General features: G+C 36.7%; 1 protein-coding gene across 1 annotated transcript in view; it reads right to left on the reverse strand.

Moving 5' to 3' along the window:
* The window catches only part of LRP1B (LDL receptor related protein 1B), a gene marked incomplete at both ends in the record, with an annotated part of 678,833 nt that overhangs the window by 29,139 nt on the left and 628,544 nt on the right, over positions 1–21,150 (reverse strand). The window contains 4 exons of the mRNA XM_080346793.1: positions 8,112–8,276; positions 16,754–16,879; positions 17,430–17,603; positions 20,918–21,034. Of these exons, the coding sequence (XP_080202919.1) occupies positions 8,112–8,276; positions 16,754–16,879; positions 17,430–17,603; positions 20,918–21,034 (582 nt within the window). The remainder of the gene's footprint in view (positions 1–8,111; positions 8,277–16,753; positions 16,880–17,429; positions 17,604–20,917; positions 21,035–21,150) is intronic.

Genomic DNA, 21,150 nt, shown 5'->3' on the forward strand with positions numbered 1-21,150 from the left:
ATTTGAGAACCAAAGTGTTTGGCCTTGAATGGGAACATAAATATCATTGGCTATAGTAAATGTGGAAAAGGAAAACAACTAATGGGCTGTTGTAAAACTAGTGCACATTTCCTTGGTATCTAGACTTTGCTGGTGACAGAATAAGGCTACAGGTTAAGTGCTAAGTCATTCAGATTAGCAAGTTAGCTACACAGTGTACTGCATGTGCAATGCAGAATTTCTTCAGAATGGAATTGCAGGCATAAACAGGAAAATTTGCCTATTAGATTTTATTAGTGATATCCCAATCACAATAATGATATGACTATGGAATCTGAAAGAAGTCAGAGCAAGTCAGGGAATACATGAATAATGAGAAACTCCAATTATCCCTGCATTTATACTTGAAAAACTTCACATCAGAGCATAAAGCAGAAAAAAAACTACTAACATATAAACAATCCTACTTCATGGATAGGTGGGTTAATGAGCACACAACAGAAGCTTTGCTTGACTTGGGCCTGACTTTGTTTAAAAGTTACAGAAGGGTACGTTTTAATATCCTCTCAATATCCTAAGTAGTCAAATGAAATAACATTTAAGAGTTACTTTTCTATATTAATTATTGCTCACCTTCATACTGATCTACCAAAAATCCTTACCGCTGCCTGATTTCCTGATGCGTTATAACCAGGTCCCTCCCTTGCTGTCTTTTGTCTCATTGTTTCCTCATTTTAATACCATGTCTGGTGCAGGCATCCACAACTACTTTCACATTTGCCTTCTGATGTCTCTTACCATGGCTGCATCTAAAACTCTGAAATGTGGAAACCTTCTTACCTTTTTAAAAACTTATCCTCTATTTAGTTGGCTGTCTCACTGAAGTAATGTAGATTAAACTAAACATTCCATAAACTCCACAACTCTGTGCCTTTCTTTTAATACTACACAATCTTTTAATATCGTATTCATTGGAGAATTTTTCAGTGCAAGTGAAGCGCTCTCATTTTTTCTACTTTCTCTGATCCATGTAGAACAATTTATTCATTCTTTTTCCTTCACTTACTTCTTACTCTTCTTCCATGAAACCCTTCACATAATTCTTTGCTGCATTTTTCTATTTTAAGCTATGCTAATTTAAAGTGTTTTGCCAATCATCCTAAAGACCATGAGATCAGTTAGTCTCTTCCTCTAATGAGTACAGCAGGAACAAAACCATTGACTTAAAAATAGCTCCAACTATTTTAATATGCATCAGCCTGGTTATTCGTATCTGTCCCCTGCGATCTAAACATCAAATCAAAGATGTTGAACTCAGATGTTAGCACAGATTCTTCTTGTTTTTCCCCATGTACACACTTATATTTAAATTTATCCCCCTAAGCCAGGGGGTTTCACATAATCCTTCATCTGAATCAGCGTTTCGATAAATGGGAAAATAAAATAGTCATAGAACATAGATCTAGAGGTCTGAAATAAGTTTTTTATTATTAATATTTCTCTGTTTTTTTAAATGATGGGACAATGATATTTTCCTAGTTTATAGAAAAGATTATTCTATTCTTTGCTAATGTAGGCTTATAAATATGCCAAACTGCTGACAGTTGTATGAAAATTTAATTCCACATAGCCTAAACCCCATTTTTGTCACTCAATTTAACATGACTTCCAGAAATGTTAATAGTTCATTGCCTATTTATACACAGACTACTGGCAACTAAAATAATACTAATAATGACATTTTTATCTGCCCTATTTCATACATTATTGCTGATACAAAATGGTTCCAAAGACTGCAGTATTAAACCATGACAAACAATGCCAAACAATGCCAAAATATTTTGTATCATAGAGTCGGAATATAGATTTATGTTTGCAAAGAAAATAGTCACATTAGCCAAGATGTCACATATCCTGACTAACAAACATTGCATGGTATCTCGAGCATTTACATTTACGTTACGTAAGTTCTGCATTTACACTGGTCATGAAGTTTCAGGATTAGAGCTGTACAGACACAGAAGCAAAATGGTCTCTTAATTCCAGATCTTCACCACCACAGAAATGTTCACATGACAGTGTAGAAAATATGAATAAGGAAAGTGGTTTATAGAATGCTAAAAACTGCTTTAAATTCAGCAAACCATCTTTCTGTGCATTTTATGCAAAAATGGAAAAAAAGTTGCTGAAAGAAAACACAAAATAAGTTCCCTGTTTTGAGCTCTTCCCTCTTCAGTGCAGTCCTCGCATGGATATACCACACGAGAATATTGTCTCATTTTCCTCTGCCTGTTGCAGATTAGCATTCTACCTTTTACCTGCTTTCTTATTTAGTCTCTTCCGTAACGTAATAATCCCATCAAAATACTCCTGTTTTGGTTACCTATGTTGAAAAATGTCAAAAGTGGCAAAGAGGACAAGGTGGCAGCACATTCTCAGCATCTCATCTGTAAATGATCCAGTTTCAAAACCACACTAACAATATCGAGGTACATCTTTTTTAACAGGGATTTCTCCATTCTCAGTGATTTATAATAAACGTGGATGCACTTTGCTGTTCACTATCTCTAATCTAATTCTTGGATACAGAGTTTCTCACTTTATTAATATGCAATGGGAGACATGATGCATATAGTCCCCATACGGAGGAGAGTATCTTGTATTTAAAATAATTCTAAATGACAATTCTAAAGAAATTAATTTCAGAGAATACACTGAAGGGCATCTAGTAAAATACATAAAACTGTAATAAAAATTATAATGAAAAGTCTCCGGGGAAATTATGTACTTCCAAGTTACTCTTCTCTGAAGATTCGCTTTGTAGCCTGTCTCTTACAAAAATACAGATTTTGGGGTTTTTCTGGTCTTAATTCTAAACCTGATAGAACTTGAAGCAACCTTATAAAATTCTCACCTCTATTTTTCAAATGTTTTGCACAGAGCTTAGTAAGTTAAAGGACAGTATTTTATGGTGATCCTAGGACATATCAAGTTCTTTGTGGCAGCAGGACATGAGAAAAATACATGAAGTTTTTGGCATGAAGTTAAAATGCAGTTTCCTCCCCTCTTGCAAAGAAAAATTATCCATAAGAGGATGGCAGAGATGAAAATCCTGAAATGTTCAATTACGGTTTGATTACAGGATGTAGTTACTGTTAATTTGCCAATTTATTTTGCCAATTTAATGCAAATAACTTTTCAAATCACCTTTGAAAATAGCTACTGGATATTTTAGTATATTGACTCTATAACATAAAAATTATTTCTTTTGGAAAAATAGTAATATATCTTAAACTCCTTCTTTACTTTTTTTTTCAATAACCAGAACGCTAAGGAGATCAACTTTGATTCATGCTATTGCCTAAACAACAGAAAAACGTTATGTATTTAGTGTGACCACAGAAGTTATTTTGCAATTTCAATTATTTTAGGAAAATAAAACTATTTTGTAAACTTTCTGAAAGTTAAAAAAAAAAGAGATCATCCAGATGAATGCCTGCACCAAGACATCGATAATTTATTTCTTCCAGTCAGTGGTAAATTCACTACCAGCAATGTGTGGTTTTAAGTTGTTCTGTATGAATATGCATATTTAATTAGCATATTTCACTCGCTGTCATTATTATAGAAAACAATGTGGCCCTACAGCAGCCTACTGTAAGTAATATCACGTCTTCTAGAGTAGTTATCACAGTCTGTGGGAATCACAACAACTCACTTCTGTGTGGCTGATGAACCATAATTAGCTTTACTAAACCAACAGCGGTGGAGAGAAGCTGTATTATTGTACATAATTAGTAGGTGAGCTGATTGGGATCAGTCCCAACAGATACACGTTCTCTATATTGTGAAAGAAAAGAACAATCTCTACAGATATTATTTTAAGCTCATATTGATCCAAGCATCCTAATTCTACATGGTTAGACTTACTCTTTGTACCTTAAGTATAGTACAAATATTTATTTATCTAATTTTGGGAACTAGTTAGGTCTAGTTAATGTGTTCAGGACATTTAGTAAATTATTGCTCCAACATTTTTACTTTAAACTGTAAGAAGAAAGGAAGTGCACTTTTATGGTAACATTATTTTTCCAAATTCCCCTCAATTTGCCTTACTGGAAAGTGTTCATTATTATACCCAAACTTTTAATTACACGTCTCAGATGTGTACTTTTAATTAACTGATGACATTTTCTTTGTTCAATTATTGTAGTTCAATACAACTGTCATAAACTTATAAATTTTAATTAAAGCTGCCCCAATCTCTAGCTATATAATGTTCACATAGGAATTTGCCAAAAGGCTTAGCAGTAAGTAAACCAACAGTGAATAATCCCTGAATTGCCAGTGGGATTTGTTTAACAAATTAACATTTGTGTGCAGATAATGAGGTTCTACAACTTACCACATCCACCAACGATTTAGCACAATCATGTTTGAAAAAAATGGGTAATACTCTGCAATTTACTTAATTGGTTATCACATTTCTATTATATATTAGGTGGTGAAAGAGAATGGGATTTGCACATTCACTACAGCACACACATTCACTAGAAGAGTATTTTATATACTGTGTCATTTTCTTTATATTGGGATATGATGAAAGGCTTGTTTTTGGGATGCCTCTTCCCCGTTTTTGGGCCAGTAGCCAACAGTAAGGAAATGCCCTGAATTCCAGAGGAGCCTCCCAGCATCAGCTCATCCCCCATGAGGCTGATTTTACTGGTGGTCCCTAAGCTTTCCAAAGGGCACATGTGTGAAATGACACTCATTAGATTGACTGTTTGAGTTGGATGATATGCGAGAATTGATAAGGGCAATCAGAGCTTCTAAGAAGTCAAGCAAGCTGAAATTATCACAGGTCATTTATATATTTTGTAGGTAGGATTTGGATTGCAGTAGCACACATGTGGCTACCGCAGCTTCCAGAGGAAAAAGCTTCATAATTTTGAAGAAATATAAATTAAAAAAATAAAAAAGACAAAATTGGGGAGATATGTGCAACTTGATTGCATCAGTTAAGCAGGACAGTTTGATGAGCCAATTGTATAATGGATCAAAAGCATAAATGCTGCTTTTTGAGGAACTGGTTGTGAGCATTGTAGTGTGGTGCGTGGTACGCACAGGTAGTAACACCACAGTAGAAGAAATTAAGGTGCTATTGAGCTGACTTTATTTTGAAATGGTAATTTTATACTTTCCAGAAATGTTAGAGAATTCTCTAAAAAAAAAAGTGTGCAATATATACTTATTGCTAGTGGACAGGTCAACCTGGTAGGATGTAAAATAAATCTAGACACGATAACGCTTAAGGTCTACAACCATTAAGGAAAAACTGAGCAATTCCTGGTAATAAGGAACCTTTTTATTCCTACATGTAGTGATGTGCAAGAATAAAGGAACACATACACTAATAACACTTATACGAGCCTGACAAAGCAGATCAGCTCTGCCCTGAGGGCTGAGAGAACGAGGAGGTGAGTGAACACTGTTCTGGTCTGGATTTCACACCCTCTGTCCAAACTGGGACGCCCTGCAGCGAAATGTGTACCCACCGATGCAAGGACTGAATGACACGCTTTGCACAGCGGTATATTTGACTGGAAGGAGGAAATGGTTGTTGCAAAAACACTTGAGGAATTAAGCTTTACTGACTTCATTAGAGTTTTCAATGCTTTTGGGGTGCCCCGTTTAGCTTCTCTCTGTAAGATATTTAATGGCTTTACTATATCCTGGATTAGATTGAAGTAGGATAAGGGGACATCTCACTGACATGCTAGTTTGTTTCACTAACACACGATTTATGGCCTGATATAGATAAGAAATATAGTCTGATAAGAAATAGAGATTTCTTCTTAATAGAATATTTACAGGGTTCAGGGGCTAGGCATGCAAGTAAGAGGAGATGTGGATCAATTCGAAAATTTTATCTGGAATGCCGGATGGAGTCACCTTGATCTAAAAAGATATATGGTCATTCTTCCACATCTCCGGCACACAAAAGTTATGGCACCGCCTTCAAGGCATGGCTACCCTCATGAATTGGAAATGGCAGAAAGGGAATCTGGCTAACTTGAAATACGATTATAAAAAATTCGATGAAACTGGGAAAGTGGACACGGCACAGCAGAAGAATATTCCTGTTAGTGAGTATGCCCAGTAAGAGTCATCGAAACCAGCTCTGTGTTGGTCTTGGCTCACTTTGGCCATATGTGGTACAGCAAACTTCAGCTGCAGTTAAAGGCCTGGATTCCCAATTATTAGGCAACTGAACAATGGAATGTAGACTGTAGTGACATCCACGCTGGCCCTCCTGATGCATTTTTGCTGCAGACACATTATCCTGTTTGAGACCAAACAGAAATAGAGCTCATGTCTGTATCTCTAGGCCCTCTGCGGCAGCTGGGGCCACAATGAGCAACTTAGCAGAAGTATATTGTAGAATCTGCCCGTATCTCTCCGTTACTCACTGGCAATCAACTCTACCACACTAATATTTCAGCAAGGCTGAGAGATTTCAGCGGCTGGATTTAGCAAGGAAAAAGAAGAAAAGGTACGCAGGTGATAGCAGAGCTGTGTGAGCACAGCAAGTGTCAGCTGCCTGGTAAAGGAAAACAAGAGCTGCTGTAGTTGAGTGAACACTACAGCTCCTGCCAAAAGAAAAGGATTAAATAAAACCCTGGGGTCTCTGCAGGATTCAGAACCGAGATGAGTTCTAGGAGCCGAGTTATTAATTTTATGATGCCCTTTAACCCCACAAAATATCAAATAAATGCCAGACATGTAAAGATGTGGCAGTAAACATCCTCTCTTCAGATGACAAGGAGGTTCTACACATCATTTAAATCACCCATTACTTATTTCCATTCTCTTGTATGTCCTCACTAAACACATATTGATCTCACTACACTGAGAAAAATCCCTGCTTATCATTTGTGTCAGTATTTCCATCAGCTGTTAGAAGCAGTTTCAAGTATGATCAATCAACCTGAAGTATTCTCATTTTCTAATATTTAGTCATTATTAACAATATTAACTATGAACAACATTATTAACCCTCAAATATTCAGAACAACAAAAAAAAATCCTCTGTTTGGCACACAACAGATTGCTAGATTTTCATTCACTTGGATTTTTGACATCACATCTCAGTAAATAAAATGAGGCTCCAGAGAAACTAGCATAGTAAGAGAAGCTAAATTACTAAACTATATCAGCTTAAGTTAGTAAGGAGCGCTGACAAAAACATCAAGATCTAAGCCCCCTCTGTCACAGAGACGAAGATGCATAATGCTGTATTACAGGGAGCTCTCAGTGCCAAACAGTCACAAACTTCTTCTAAAGTCAGATACTGTGCTTCTGTTTCACTGACCAGGGTGTTGGTCATTTCATCACATAGAAGATGATCCACATCATCTTCAGCAGCTCATAGACTTCTGAGAAGAGATGAGATAGCAAACTCTTCTCCAGGTCTTCTACTTTGAATCAAATAGTTAAATATTCCTTGGAACAGAAAATATAATTCAACTTCTCCTTTCTCACATAATTACTAAATTTTAGAGTATTTCTTATCACATTTTTTCCAACTCCCAAACACCTGCATTTTGACAGGAAAATATTCCTCAAGATGAGAAGTGATTTCAAATTCCTTCACAAAAACAAAGGATCTTAATTCTGATCAAACAAATCTTCCTGAGAACTAGATAAGTAAAATGCCTACTTCGTGAATTCCAGTAAGACAAAGGTGAAAGACTGAGGTCACATCACCTAAAAATTTAAAGGGAGAAGTAAGATAAAGAGAGAGCCAGATGTCTGGTGTTCTTCCAGATGCAGTTTGACTGGATCTTACGCTTTAGAATTCTATTTCTACGTCTCTACACATGCGTCTTTATACTGAATACCGACTCCCATGCTACCTTTTGTGGGATGCAGCTTCATTCTGCTGAAACACAAAGGCACATGGACGAAAAGCACTTTAAAATATATGTATGGTTTATACTGCTATATTGCACATAGTATGGACAAAGCAAGTAAGTTACAAGGAGAACAAAATATCGCAAACAAGGAATAAACAGAAACATTGAAATTAAGGCAGGAGTAATAGTAAGATACAGCTGCTCAGAAATATTTACCAAGGAGAGAGGCTCCACAGGTTCCTCCGTTCTGGCAGTAATTGTAGCAATGGTTCTTTTCACACCTTTCACCAGAGTAACTTGGCCAGCAGTGACATCGGGGATCCCCCTTCTCATTTATAATGCACTTTCCTCCATTTTCACAGGTTAATTTACAGGTATCATCTGCAGCAAGAACACACACACAGAGCCGGTTTTAACAACCCCATTTCATGTAACTGGCAAAAGAGAACCTTGCATCTTAAATAGAACCACAGATCCCCATCAATGAGGAGGAAAAAATCACTTTTCAAAATAGAGAAAGTAAACTATGACTTCTGTTTCCACAGTGCCCACTGTGCTGCATTCACCAAATGCTTATGGCAGTAGTGCCACTGTCTTAGTGAGGTACGAGGTGACACCAATTCTGATTAAGCCAGATTCAGTCCTTCTATAAAGTTGTTTTGCTTTCCTGTCTTGGAAATACTTTGAAAAATAAACATCTATTCATATCAGTGAACAAGATATAAAATCATTCAATGACACCAACAAGAAATTAATTCTAGAGTAGCACACATACAATGCTCAAACATCCAAATGACTGTAATCCTAAAGAAACAGAGTAGCATCTTTCGTGCTTTCAGCAATAAGACCTTTCATTTTTCACATACTAAAACCAATCCTGCAAAGCCAGACCTGCTGCCTAACTAATCCAGCATTTGAACCTACATGGCTTTTAACAAAAGGGTTACCACAAACCCTGAGAATTCTTCAATAATATATCCACTAGCTGCAGAAGCTTTGCTGGATTAATCTGTTTTAGTTAAACAGCTAATGAAAAAGAGTTTAATGTTCCTGTTTGTCCTACTGAGGTCTAACACTGACACAGGCAAGCCAACACCTTTCTTTTGATGTTTAAAGAAATCCATTGCGTTATTAGTGCAGAATTTAGGAATGGTGGGTATCCTCTAGCTCCAGCACAGACTCTGCGTAGTTCACTAATAAACTGTGCTTCTGCAGCAGCCTTTTCTTTGGATGTACCTGAGTCTTCCCTGCCCATGTCCGCTCCTCTTGAGCTGGTGCTGACATATAACCTGGGACCAAACCTATTTAAATACAACATCTGGGAACTGATCATCTATCAGGCAATTGCATCTCTCTCAAATTAAGCTAAAACTAGACAATGAACCTATAAGTTATTGTGGCGGGCTGACAGGCACATCATTATTTTGAGCGTTTAACAATAAAAATATGAAATACCACATGCGTTTAATTTTTTGGTATCCACCCTGGATACATCCATCTGCTGTAACAAAGCTTCTTTGTATTTGGGAGTTTGAGGATGCCTCAGTATTTTATTTATTTGGGTGGTTCATTAAATCCTTTGATGTTCCATGAACCATTCTTCAGTTACTCATTATAGAAGTTGTTTAAAGGAATAATGTAGCATATCTTATTGGGGAGAAGGTCTATTTTTGTTTTGCTTATCTGTTTTACTTATCATTAGTCATGAGTTTATAGAGCAGAACTAGTTAAAACAGAATACATAACACTGAAGTACAGACAAGTGCTCATTTTTATGAACCTTTCTGATGACACATTAAGAACATGTTATGTTTCTCTCCTAGAGCAGTTATACAGAAGTTATAAAATTTGAAAAGAAAATATGGAAATTAAGACAGACTATGAATCCAAGAGAAAAATAGAGTATCGAAAGGCATATTTAGAACTATAAAACATGAACTACAAACTTGGATGTTACCCTAACCACACCAAGAAATACCTGCCTTTGTATTTTCAAGAAAATACACTGAGCCAAAAATTGCCCACACTAATGATTTTCTAATCTAATTGGCTTTCAAAGACTGGAACACTCATGACTCATACTTTTAAAATGCAAGGTTCCTGACAAAAAACCCCAAACATTTGTAATATTTTGTATCATCATAGGATTATTAATATCCACACTGATTTTTTTTTCTCCATAAAACATTTTAAATTCAGGAGTTTCACCACCAATATGAAACCGAGAAAAGTTACTACAACAATTTTGGACTTTAAATAAGCTAAGAAATAGATTTCAAAGATGTAATGGATAAGCCAGTTTTAAAATACCACGTGAGACTTTAACAATATAGGTGTTTTAATGTTGCTGCTTTGTTGTCTGAAGGTAAACACTAGATTCAAATTACTTCTGCTGATTCACATCAACTGAGTACAAAAGAGGATCAGACGCCTTTGTGTGGGAGACAGGAGCAGAACGGTCCCATAGGACAAGACAGGAAGAAAAAGAACACAGAAGAGAAACAAAGAAGAATTGTTATAAAAAGGTGAACACTATGCATTCAAATTACTGAATAAAGACCTCTGAAAGAACAGCTGGGAACAGCTCCAGTAAGTACCCACTATTGGAACAAAGTTTAAAAAAAAAAAGTCAGAAAAGTTTCTATCTGGAGTCAATTCAATAGTGCTCTGAGCTTGCTGGAACTCGCCCTCAAAGACCTCTCAGCTGCTCTTTTCGCTTCTGAAATGACAGAAGTAAATAATTTCACTTGTTATACTTCTTCTAGTCTAGATACCGTCTCTCTCTAACATGAAAGAAAGGAAAGGGTTACAGGTCATGTAATTTTACATATTCTCTCCTATCCTGGTTATTTAGTCTTCTGCTGCCTTGACTTGTCTATTTCAATATTAATATATATTTAATAAAGAATCAAATAACTTTGCTTTGCAGTTTTTCTTATGTTTTTCTTTCAGGCTTGACTGTTTGACAGAAACATTAATACACTTACAGCTTATTTGCTCCATATTTGACTCCTTTACCTGAAAGTAGAAGGAATATCTAACATAGAAGAAACACTGATAAAGCAGCAAAACAAAGCTTTGTGAACTCTACTGGTATTTTTCCTTCACTCGTTCATTTCTTTCGCATCCTATCCCTCTCTCTCAATCACACACATATCTTACATGGGCATTTCTAGAACAACTCTTTCTTTCTTGATAAAAACACAACTTACTTTTTGCTATTTTTCCCCCTTTGAAATATCCACTGATTTCTGGACTAGGCAGTTAAATGGAGAGACGATGCTATGGAGCACAAAGTTAACGAGCTACACACATTCTTTGGGAAAAGAACAGTTCACTCCCCATAGTGGAATAGACTCATCTCATGGGGCAGAAAGGTATTTGTTCTTGGTGTAGCTGATTCTTTACAGAGTTGAATGCTCATATTAAAGACAGAGTGCAGAGTTCTAATCTTCTGGTAAGGTTGTATAAGTCTTCCTGCCCCTTCAGACAAGGGTCTTACTATCTGCCAGTTTTCCATTGGCTGAAATGTATCAAAACAAATTGTAATCCCCAGATTTTGACTGAATGCTGTAAAATCATCATCTTGGTTTTCCCTTCTCATTTTTTTTTTTTTAATTTTTAAATCTGCTTGCTTTACAATTTTAAATGGAAGAGAAAGGCTAAGAAAAGGATGCCCAGTGGGAAAAAACTTGACACCTGCTAATAACATAACCCATTTTCTTCTGTTCCAGTAAACACCAGTCCCAATGGTAACCCCTTTGCAAATACAGAAGATACTGCGGTAAACAAAAGATTACTTTTCAAACCAGAAGCACATTCTGTGTGATCCCTGTTCTATTTCATATCTAAAAAGACTGAGAGCAGGACAACCCCAAGAACACACCATGGGCTGAACTGCCATAGCTCCCTGAGGTAGAATTTGTGGGTGAAACACAGGTATATAGGGATTAACCTCCACATCCCCAGCCAAAGCACTTGCTCTGCATGTAATATATGTGTGCAGCAGGCATGTCCCCACAGAAATGTGCTGAAGGAAAACACCATGATAAATTAAATGTTTCATCTCTGTTCAGAAGCAACGTCAGATCTGAGTCTTTGTCATTTTTCTCAGGCTTTTCATCCAGCCAAGAGAGCACAAATATTCCCTTCTTAAAATGAAAGTGATAAATGTGCAGCTCCAGAATATGGAACTCTTGGAATTGTTCATTACTCTTGCTCATTCAGCTGTGGTATACACTGTCTTCCTCCAGTGCAAGTCTCTGTATTTTCATCCTCTTTGTATGTTTTTAGCATCATTGTGCTACAGACAATTAGATACAATAAACCTAATAGATGCAAATCCAGTGGTCTCTTTTAGGAAAATGAAGTGGTATTCTATCCATTTGAAAACTAAAGAGTAGCTTCTAAACTGAAAACGTCAGGCCTGCCATAGGCAATAAATAAACCACAAGAGAACTAGGGTCTGTCAATCATAGTCATCCAGGGAGAAATGAGATGGAAGCTTATCTAAGAACACACAGGAGCTCGCTTTCATGTTGTTATAAAAACATTCTGAATGACATGACACACATATGTTGTTGTAACTTTGGCTTGAAAAAGCCAAATCAAACCCAAAAGCTGTTTCTCATCACTTGTCTGAGACGCTGATGAAGCAGCTGTCTGAAGCAATCTGGATTCAGTCTTACAGAAAACCATGGAGGATTCAAAACTTAGAATTCCTCACACACGACTTAGAAGAAAAATCAATTAAATGAATCAAGCCAGTAGCAGTATTATGCAGAATTTCAAGATCTCCAACAATCCAATGAGCCAGAACCTGAGCCTGTTTTGGGATATAGTCACAAGAAAAAGAGCAGGACAGAGATTACCTCCCAGTCACCAACCTTAAGGCAGACTGATGAATAAGCAATTGTACAAGGTGCCTTTGCAATAGTCATGCAAAAAACTACCAAAATGAAGAATGTCATAATAATGTTGAAAATAATAATTATTTTTTGGAAGGTATTTTTCACAAGAATTAGAGACATAGGCAGTATCAAAATATAATCTTCAAAAACAGGCTCTCCTGTGGGCACCATTCAAGATGGACCAGAACTGGAGACACTTGTCCCATTTTGACTTTGCCAAACCATGGAAATCTACCACTAGGCTCCTAACTACATTTTAAAAGACCCAAAATACTTAAAGACACTAAAAAGTATTATGAATATTCAATATACTGCTCTTTAATATTATAATTTAAATTATATATTCTTCAAAAAGAACAGTTTAGTCACACTAGTTCTTGATATCCACAATTACTACTAATTTGTGAAACTAAAGACCACGTACATCACTTGAAATAGTTACCATGCAAGTATAAAACAACCAGCACACCTCACTTCTGTTGCTACTTTAATGATGTCTGCTAAAAATAGACTTTAAAAGTTGCATTTCAAGATCTGTACATTAGTGGTAGTGTATTTTTGAACATATAAAATATAATCTACATAAATCACCATAACCTATATACTGTACAAGTACTGCGCTGTGATCAAACCGGTAACAAACCAAAAAGAATACATCCGTTAAAAAGCGTTTCACACTCTTGTCTCACATTCAAATCTTCTGAATTTCATTCTTTTAGGGACAAACCAGAAGACAACCAAAATCAACAGGAATATTTCAATTGACTTTGAATCAGAATTTTATTGCATACCAACAAAGAAAATCTGACTATATAACCTCCCTTTGGATTAATGTCAGGCCAACCTACCACAATATATAGGTTTTGACAGTTACATAAGGCAGGAATTGCTGTCTGAGGTTACTGACATCCATAACTATGCCAAAAATGCCCTGAGACATCGAAGACAATGCTAGATTTAAACAAGTTGAATGCATGCAGTGCATTTCATTTTAATTTTCTAGCTCTTAATTAGAAAAGTAACCATATAACTTCCTAAAGGAAAAGAACCTGGTTTAGAACTTGACTTCCAATAAGAAAAGATATTTACTGATAATCTACATGATGTCTTTGTTTGCAGCCTCTTAGTGACCTATTAAGTGGATAGTCAGACAGTCACGAGTTATAAACTTGTATTAATTAAAGATGTTGATCTTCAGGTCAACTCCAAGCTTTCCAGGAATCTTGGATGATCCTTGGAAGCCTAAGTGCAGTGTCAGCATCAGGCAAACATTTAACTTCCATTTCATACTTTGTTTAAAAAGTCAAAATAGTGTAAAAACGTAAACTTGTCAGCATGCTATGATACTGACGTTTGTTTTGATTAATAATTTATAACCCGTGAGGCTACAAAACCTGCAATCTACTATTACAAAAATAACATACAAGAAAAAAAATGTACAAAAAAAGCCTATTGCTAGACATAGTTTTCTGATTACAGTTATGTTTCAAGTTAAGAAACACTTATTCAGCAGCCCTTTAAAAAGGCATAACAGATACTGCAGTTGTGGAAAGATACTGAAAATAATCAATATATTAAAAATACTTCTCTAGGCATTTTTTGTCTATTCATAAAAATTTACAACCAGCAGTGAAATAACTTTAAAGCCTCTTCAGATCTTTCTCTAATAAAAACATGCTTTCCTGAAAACTCTCCCCCACTAATAAAACTGTGGCATTACTGAAATTACAGGTTCAACTTACAACCAGTCACCAGTGAAAACCAATATTATTTTATTTGTCCTTTCTTCAACACAGAAGTAGTAACTATGGGTCATTTGAAATAATTTTTAGGTGGCACTGTATCAGCAGAAAATCTTTTAAAGGTATTGCTGCATTTCTGGCTCCTGATGCCAAGTGTGAGGTAGCCGGGCAGCCAAGGACCCATCTGAGATGAACACAGAGCTGACACTCAGTGGTCAGGGGGGGAGATGAGATGATCTCTGAAGACAAAGGGCATTTATTCTGATTTCTCTCAAGAGTCACAAACCTTACAGAGTACACCGCTCTTTTTATTACGTCTGGTTCAGTGTCATCACTTCACCCCTAACAGTGAAAACTGATGTAAAACAGCTGTAAACTACTTTATAGTTGTATAACTATTATACAAATACACACTGAGGGGGTAGAGTAAGAAAGCATTCATTAGCTGTTTTGTTGCTAGAGCATAGTGTAGTACATATAAAAGTTGGTGCTGTAAATGCACTGCATAAAAAGTACTCCTACGTAAGCAAAAAACATGACTGGGTTTGTTATCTAGCACAAGTTTTCTAACACTGTTTTACGCTCTAATTTTTTCTTAGATTTCTTAATACAGAAAGAGAAATACTACCAGACAGGACAGCTTTATTAATAACATATCATATAGCACTAAACCAGAGTTGTATTAATTCAATTTTTAAGGACTAGGCAGCATAAACAGGTGAGATTTTCTCCACAGAATGATGACATTTCAGGTAAATTAATTTAATTGCTAAACTGAGCTTTTAAGTACTGAGGATCTCATCAAAATATGCATAACTCAGATTTCTGAGCCTGGAATTAAACATTTGGAAAAATATCTTAATACATTCCGACTTCTCATACACATATGAAAACCTATTCTGATTTCTAGAACCTTTTAAAATTCAAGCTTTCTTTCCAGCTGTCTGGCCTCAATTAGAGGGGAAAGTTTTAGAGTACTAATAATTTTCTATGGAAAAGATTTTCTTCCCCTAAAGTACAGCCAAAAACTTAGAAAACCAGACTTCATGGTGAAAGAGCTACTGTGCCTTGATATTAGTCATTATGTTACTGAAAGATATAATTTTAGATAAAAATATTTCAGCTGTTTTTTTCTTTTTGGCCTGTTATTTCAAAGTAATTATTATTTGCTGTGTTGCACTTACTGCCTTTTGACTATTGCTGCAGTCTAAGCAGAGGTGTTTCATGATGGTTTTTAAGGTTATTTTTCTCTCTTTAATCTGGAATCCAAAATACTTCAGAGCTTTTCAAACTTCTTTTGGTCAATATGTATACACATTTGCTTTTAAATATCATCTCATATCAGTTCAGCTGAGAGCTCATTTTACATTCTGATGAATATAAACAGGTTTTATTGAATCAGGGATTTTGCTTCTTCATATTTTGTTTCCATTTTAGATAAATGATACGTATATTGAACAACATCACAAACTTCATAGAATCATAGAATGCTAGGGATTGGAAGGGACCTTGAAAGCTCATCCAGTCCAATCCACCCGTTGGAGCAGGAACACCCAGATGAGGTTACACAGGAAGGTGTCCAGGCGGGTTGGAATGTCTGCAGAGTAGGAGACTCCACAATCTCCCTGGGCAGCCTGGGACAGGCTCTGCCACCCTCACTGAGATGAAGTTTCTTCTCAAGTTTAAGTGGAACCTCTTATGTTCCAGCTTAAACCCATTACCCCTTGTCCTACCGTTGGTTGTCACTGAGAAAAGCCTGGATCCATCCTCCTGACACTCACTCTTTATATATTTGTGAATGTTAATAAGGTCACCCCTCAGTCTCCTCTTGTCCAGCTCCAGAGCCCCAGCTCCCTCAGCCTTTCCTCACACGGGAGATGCTCCACTCCCTTCAGCATCTTTGTTGCCCTGTGCTGGACTCTCTCCAGCAGTTCCCTGTCCTGCTGGAACTGAGGGGCCACAACTGGACACAATATTCCAGGTGTGGTCTCACCAGGGCAGAGTAGAGGGGCAGGAGAACCTCTCTGACCTACTAACCACCCCGCTTCTAATACACCCCAGGATGACATTGGCCCTCTTGGCCACAAGGGCACAGTGCTAGCTCATGGTCATCCTGCTGACTTCTTGACTCGCAGACAGCCTCTTCCGATGACAAAAACTGACCAGTTGCTTATTTTCTAATTCTCATAGGGTTTTCAATACCTACCCAAGAGGCTTTGATCAATGCATGTTCCATTCACCAACGATTTTCCTTCTGGACAAGCACATGTTGCACCAAAAGGGTTGAGTAAACAAATGAATTCACATGTCAGGTCCAAGCATGGATTAGGCACTGTTTAAAAAGACAAAATATTTGAAATATTATTTCTTTTTTTTTTTATATATATTTTTTTTTAGAATAACACTGTATTCTAGAACTGGGAAAAAATAATCAAATATAAAAATTCTGATATAATTCCAGTTTCCTGGATATCAAAAGCCTGAAGTCAGTGAACACACTCACTTAAATGGCAGTGCAAGACTCACACCAGGACAGAATTTATTGCAGTTAGAAAAAAATGTATTAGTAATGTGCAGTAAAAAACCTCAACTGGTTGTGGCTAAAGCTATTTGTATTCAGGTCTCATCCAACTTTTTCATGCTTCATTTACAGTGTGGGTACACAAGGCAATCAATTGTTCAATGTCCTTTCAAATGAGAGAAAAGGTACCAAAAAATCTAAATTAAACTTATATAAAGAAATATGACTAGATCTATTTTCAGTTTGTACCATCAGGCTCTGTTTTATATGTATACAACTTGGTTACTTCTTCCCGCTCGCCCTTCCCCACCCCGAAGTGAACTTCTTCAATATTGAATTTAAAGTAATTATGCTTACTCACAGTCCATTTGTTTGTAGCGGTGAAAAACCAAGGCACTTTTTGCTTTATCAACATCCACACTTAAATATTCTACAAGGCTCCTGCCAAATTTGTGTACTCTAAATGCACCATTTTTGGGACCTGCTCCGTATATGTAATCCTCAAAAACGTCAATTCTATGTGGATGTAGTAGACCTTAAATAAAAAGGAATGAATAAACACACACATATATTCATTTTCAAATAATAAACAACTTTTTAAAATAACCACTTCCACTGCATTACTGCAATTACCACGTAAAGACATTATTGTCGAGACTGTTTTATAACCACAAAGACTAACTTTTAAAAAGCACCTTCTTAACAGGAACTCTTCCCTACTACAAGCAATTAAAATCTCAAGTCTTGTACTAGCTTTCCACACAATGCAGCCTCAGAAACTGGTTGAATATTGAAAATTAGGGAAAACCCAAAGTAAAAACTAGCTAATCAGAAAATACTTAGGTACAGCACTGTAGTGCTGTATGTAGTAAGCAGAAGTATGAGACAAAGAAGAAACAGATTATTTTGCTGAACATAAAGAAACTATTTTGCCAAAACATTTCTTCAGTTCCTTAACACATTTGAAATGCTAGTTTTTATACTATACTTATTTTAATTCATGACAAAACACTAAGACTCTACCAATTCCTAATTTTTAAAAGTTGTTGATTAAATCACATACTTGGATTTCCTATGCACAACTGGCTGTCGAATTTCACACATTTACCCACAGAATCAGTTTGGTTGGAAGAGATCCTCAGGATCATCGAGTCCAACTGTAACCTAACTCTGGCACTAAACCATGTCCCTAAGAACCTAATCTACCTACCTTTTAAACACCACCAGGGATGGTGACTCCACCACTTCCCTGGGCAGCCTGTTCCAATGCCTGACAACCCTTTCTGTGAAGAATTTTTTCCTAATATCCAATCTAAACCTCCCCTGGTGTAACTTGAGGTCATTTCCTCTTGTCCTATCACATGCTACTTGGGAGAAGAGACCAACCCCCTCCATGCTCCAACCTCCTTTCAGGTGGTTGTAGACAGTGATAAGGTCTCTCGTCAACCTGCTGTTCTCCAGGCTGAACAGCCCCAGTTCCAACAGCTGCTGCTCATCGCACTTGTGTTCCAGACTCCTCACCAACTTCGTCGCCTCCTCTGCACTCTTTTAATATTTCGATGTCCTTCTTATGATGAGCAGCCCCAAACTGAACACAGAATTGAAGATGCAGCCTTACCAGAGCCGAGTACAGTGGCACAATCACTTCTTTAGTCCTGCCGGCCACACTAGTTCTGATACAAGCCCCCAGATTCCTGTCTGCCATCAGCTTTCCAGCCACTCTTCCCCAAGTCTGTAGCATTGCGTTGGGTTGTTATGACCCAAGCACAGCACCCGGCACTTGGCCTTGTTGAACCTCATACAATTGGCCTCAGCCCAAAGATCCAGCTGGTCTAGTTCCCTCTGTATTGCCACCCTACCCTCCAGCAGATCAGCACTTCCACCCAATTTGGTGTCACCTGCAAACTGACTAAGGCTGTGCTTAATCCCCTCATCCAGATGATTGATAAAGAGATTAAACAGAACTGGCCTCAATACTGAGCCCTGGGGAACACAACTCGTGACTGGCCACCAACTGGATTTGGTTCGGTTCACCACAACTCTTCGGGCCCAGCCCTCCAGCCAGTTCTTCATCCATCACAAAGTTCACTAATCCAGGCCATGAGCTACCATGCAACATGGTGATACCATCTTACTCAAACTTCTTTGACAGAGATGCATCTCTTCTTGATTTGAAGCCATAACGAAACACAACTTATGATACTGTGATACTGTGTTTCTACTATGATCCCCATTTACTGTAAAAATGTTTTCAATTATCGGCATTTATTTGTTCCTACTGTATTCTCACTCTATCAATACTTGGTACTCAGTATTTATTTCAATAAAAACATGATTTCTAATTTGTTATTTTATGCTTGTTTAATTACATGGGTTGAAGTCTTAGTCTCATTGCAAAGTAATTTCTAAACTCCCCCAATCTTCCTTTGATCCTTTTTCTCTAATTTTTCCATAGTTACTAAAAATGTCAACAGGAGACAAAAGCTGACATCGCTTTACTGATCTTGTATTTCAGTATTAAATGCTAAGTATGGAGGCAAAAAAGTCTTTCCATTCTGCTCTTCCGTTTATAAACCCCAAAAGTGCTTGGTTTGGCACAATGTAGTATAGCCTTTCCACGCTGTCAAATTTTTTGAAAGTCATCAACTTACATGCCTACTATTCTGTAGCACTGCTGTGTCTTTTTTCCCCTTGAAGAATAACCTCACATTTATTCTTAAAGTACGAATGACTATTGAGACACATAAAAACACCATCTAGGATACTGTCAGTTTTCATACCAGCCACAGGCACAAGCACTAAGTATGTATTTTGTGATACATTACAATCTAGACACCACAAAATACTATAAGCAAAGGAAGTGCAAGCAAAGTTACAAGGAGGAGTTACTGTTTTCTATAACTTTTGGTCAGGTGTCTGCTCGGTATGGTTCAGTGTTACAAGAGGTTGTAGCCAGATCCCTACACTCAACAAAGTGATCCTTCTTGAGATGACTACTTCTATGTGTATTGATCCACATTGTGAAATAAAATGCTCTTAAAGCAGAATAAGATTATTTAAATCTGGTCCTGTTCCATTTGGATTTTGGGAGATATTTCCTAGTATCTTCTAGAGTCCCCTGGTGAATTCCAGATCACTGGTTAAAACCCTCAGTAGCTTTAAATGCAATATCATCCTGATGAAACTCCACTACCAACTGCCCGTTAAGCAATCCCCGCAAAATCCTGCTTCCAAATATTTAATGTTTCCTCTATTTTCTAATCAAATCTCATAAATTGCTACATATATTACCAAATTGTTAAAGAGCCAACACACAATTCCATAAAAACAAAGTTAGCTTAACCACAATCTCTTTTCCTATGAAAGGAACTTTCCTCATTCACATTCTGTTAGCAGAATTCTGTGATTACTTACTGACCTGAAAGCCAAACCCATTATTTTTCCCTGAAATGATTCAGGTCAACTGTTCTAGAAGCCATACAATTCCTGTGCTGTGCAGACAGCTCTAATTTCTAACTACTCAAGGTCCTCTTGTTGCTCAGTAAGTCGAAATAAGGCCAAGCATAAACATTAATCACAATGTTATTTGATAATACCTAAGCTAATTATTAGATAATGATCTTGGAGATTTGCACATATCACTGAATCTTTGTTCCCCCAAAAGTAGCTTTATCAGATTATCTTGAAGCTTAAATATCTGTTTGTTTAGATAATATCTGAACAATATCAAACAAAGCAATGAATATTAGTTAATAATCACTGCTTTTTGCTTATTTAGTTTCTCTGAATAATGAAGCTTCAGCCAAATAAACTAAAATAGAAAACATGTTATAGAAAAGCTCTTCGTACCTTGTTTAGTGCTCACAGACACAACTGAATCGGAACCATCAAAAAGAACGCTGCCAATAACAGATAATTCAAAATCCGCCCAGAACAAGCGCTGACTGAACTGATCAACTACGAGACCTACAAAGAAAATAAAGTTCAAATGTATATAAAACCTGAAGAAAATTAATCTTTTCATTTTACTGTACAATTTAATACCGTCTGTATTCTTGTGTACACAAAATATGGTGACAACA

The sequence above is a fragment of the Nesoenas mayeri genome (genome assembly GCF_963082525.1).
Source record: "Nesoenas mayeri genome assembly, chromosome: 6".
Classification (NCBI taxonomy): Eukaryota; Metazoa; Chordata; class Aves; order Columbiformes; family Columbidae; genus Nesoenas; species Nesoenas mayeri.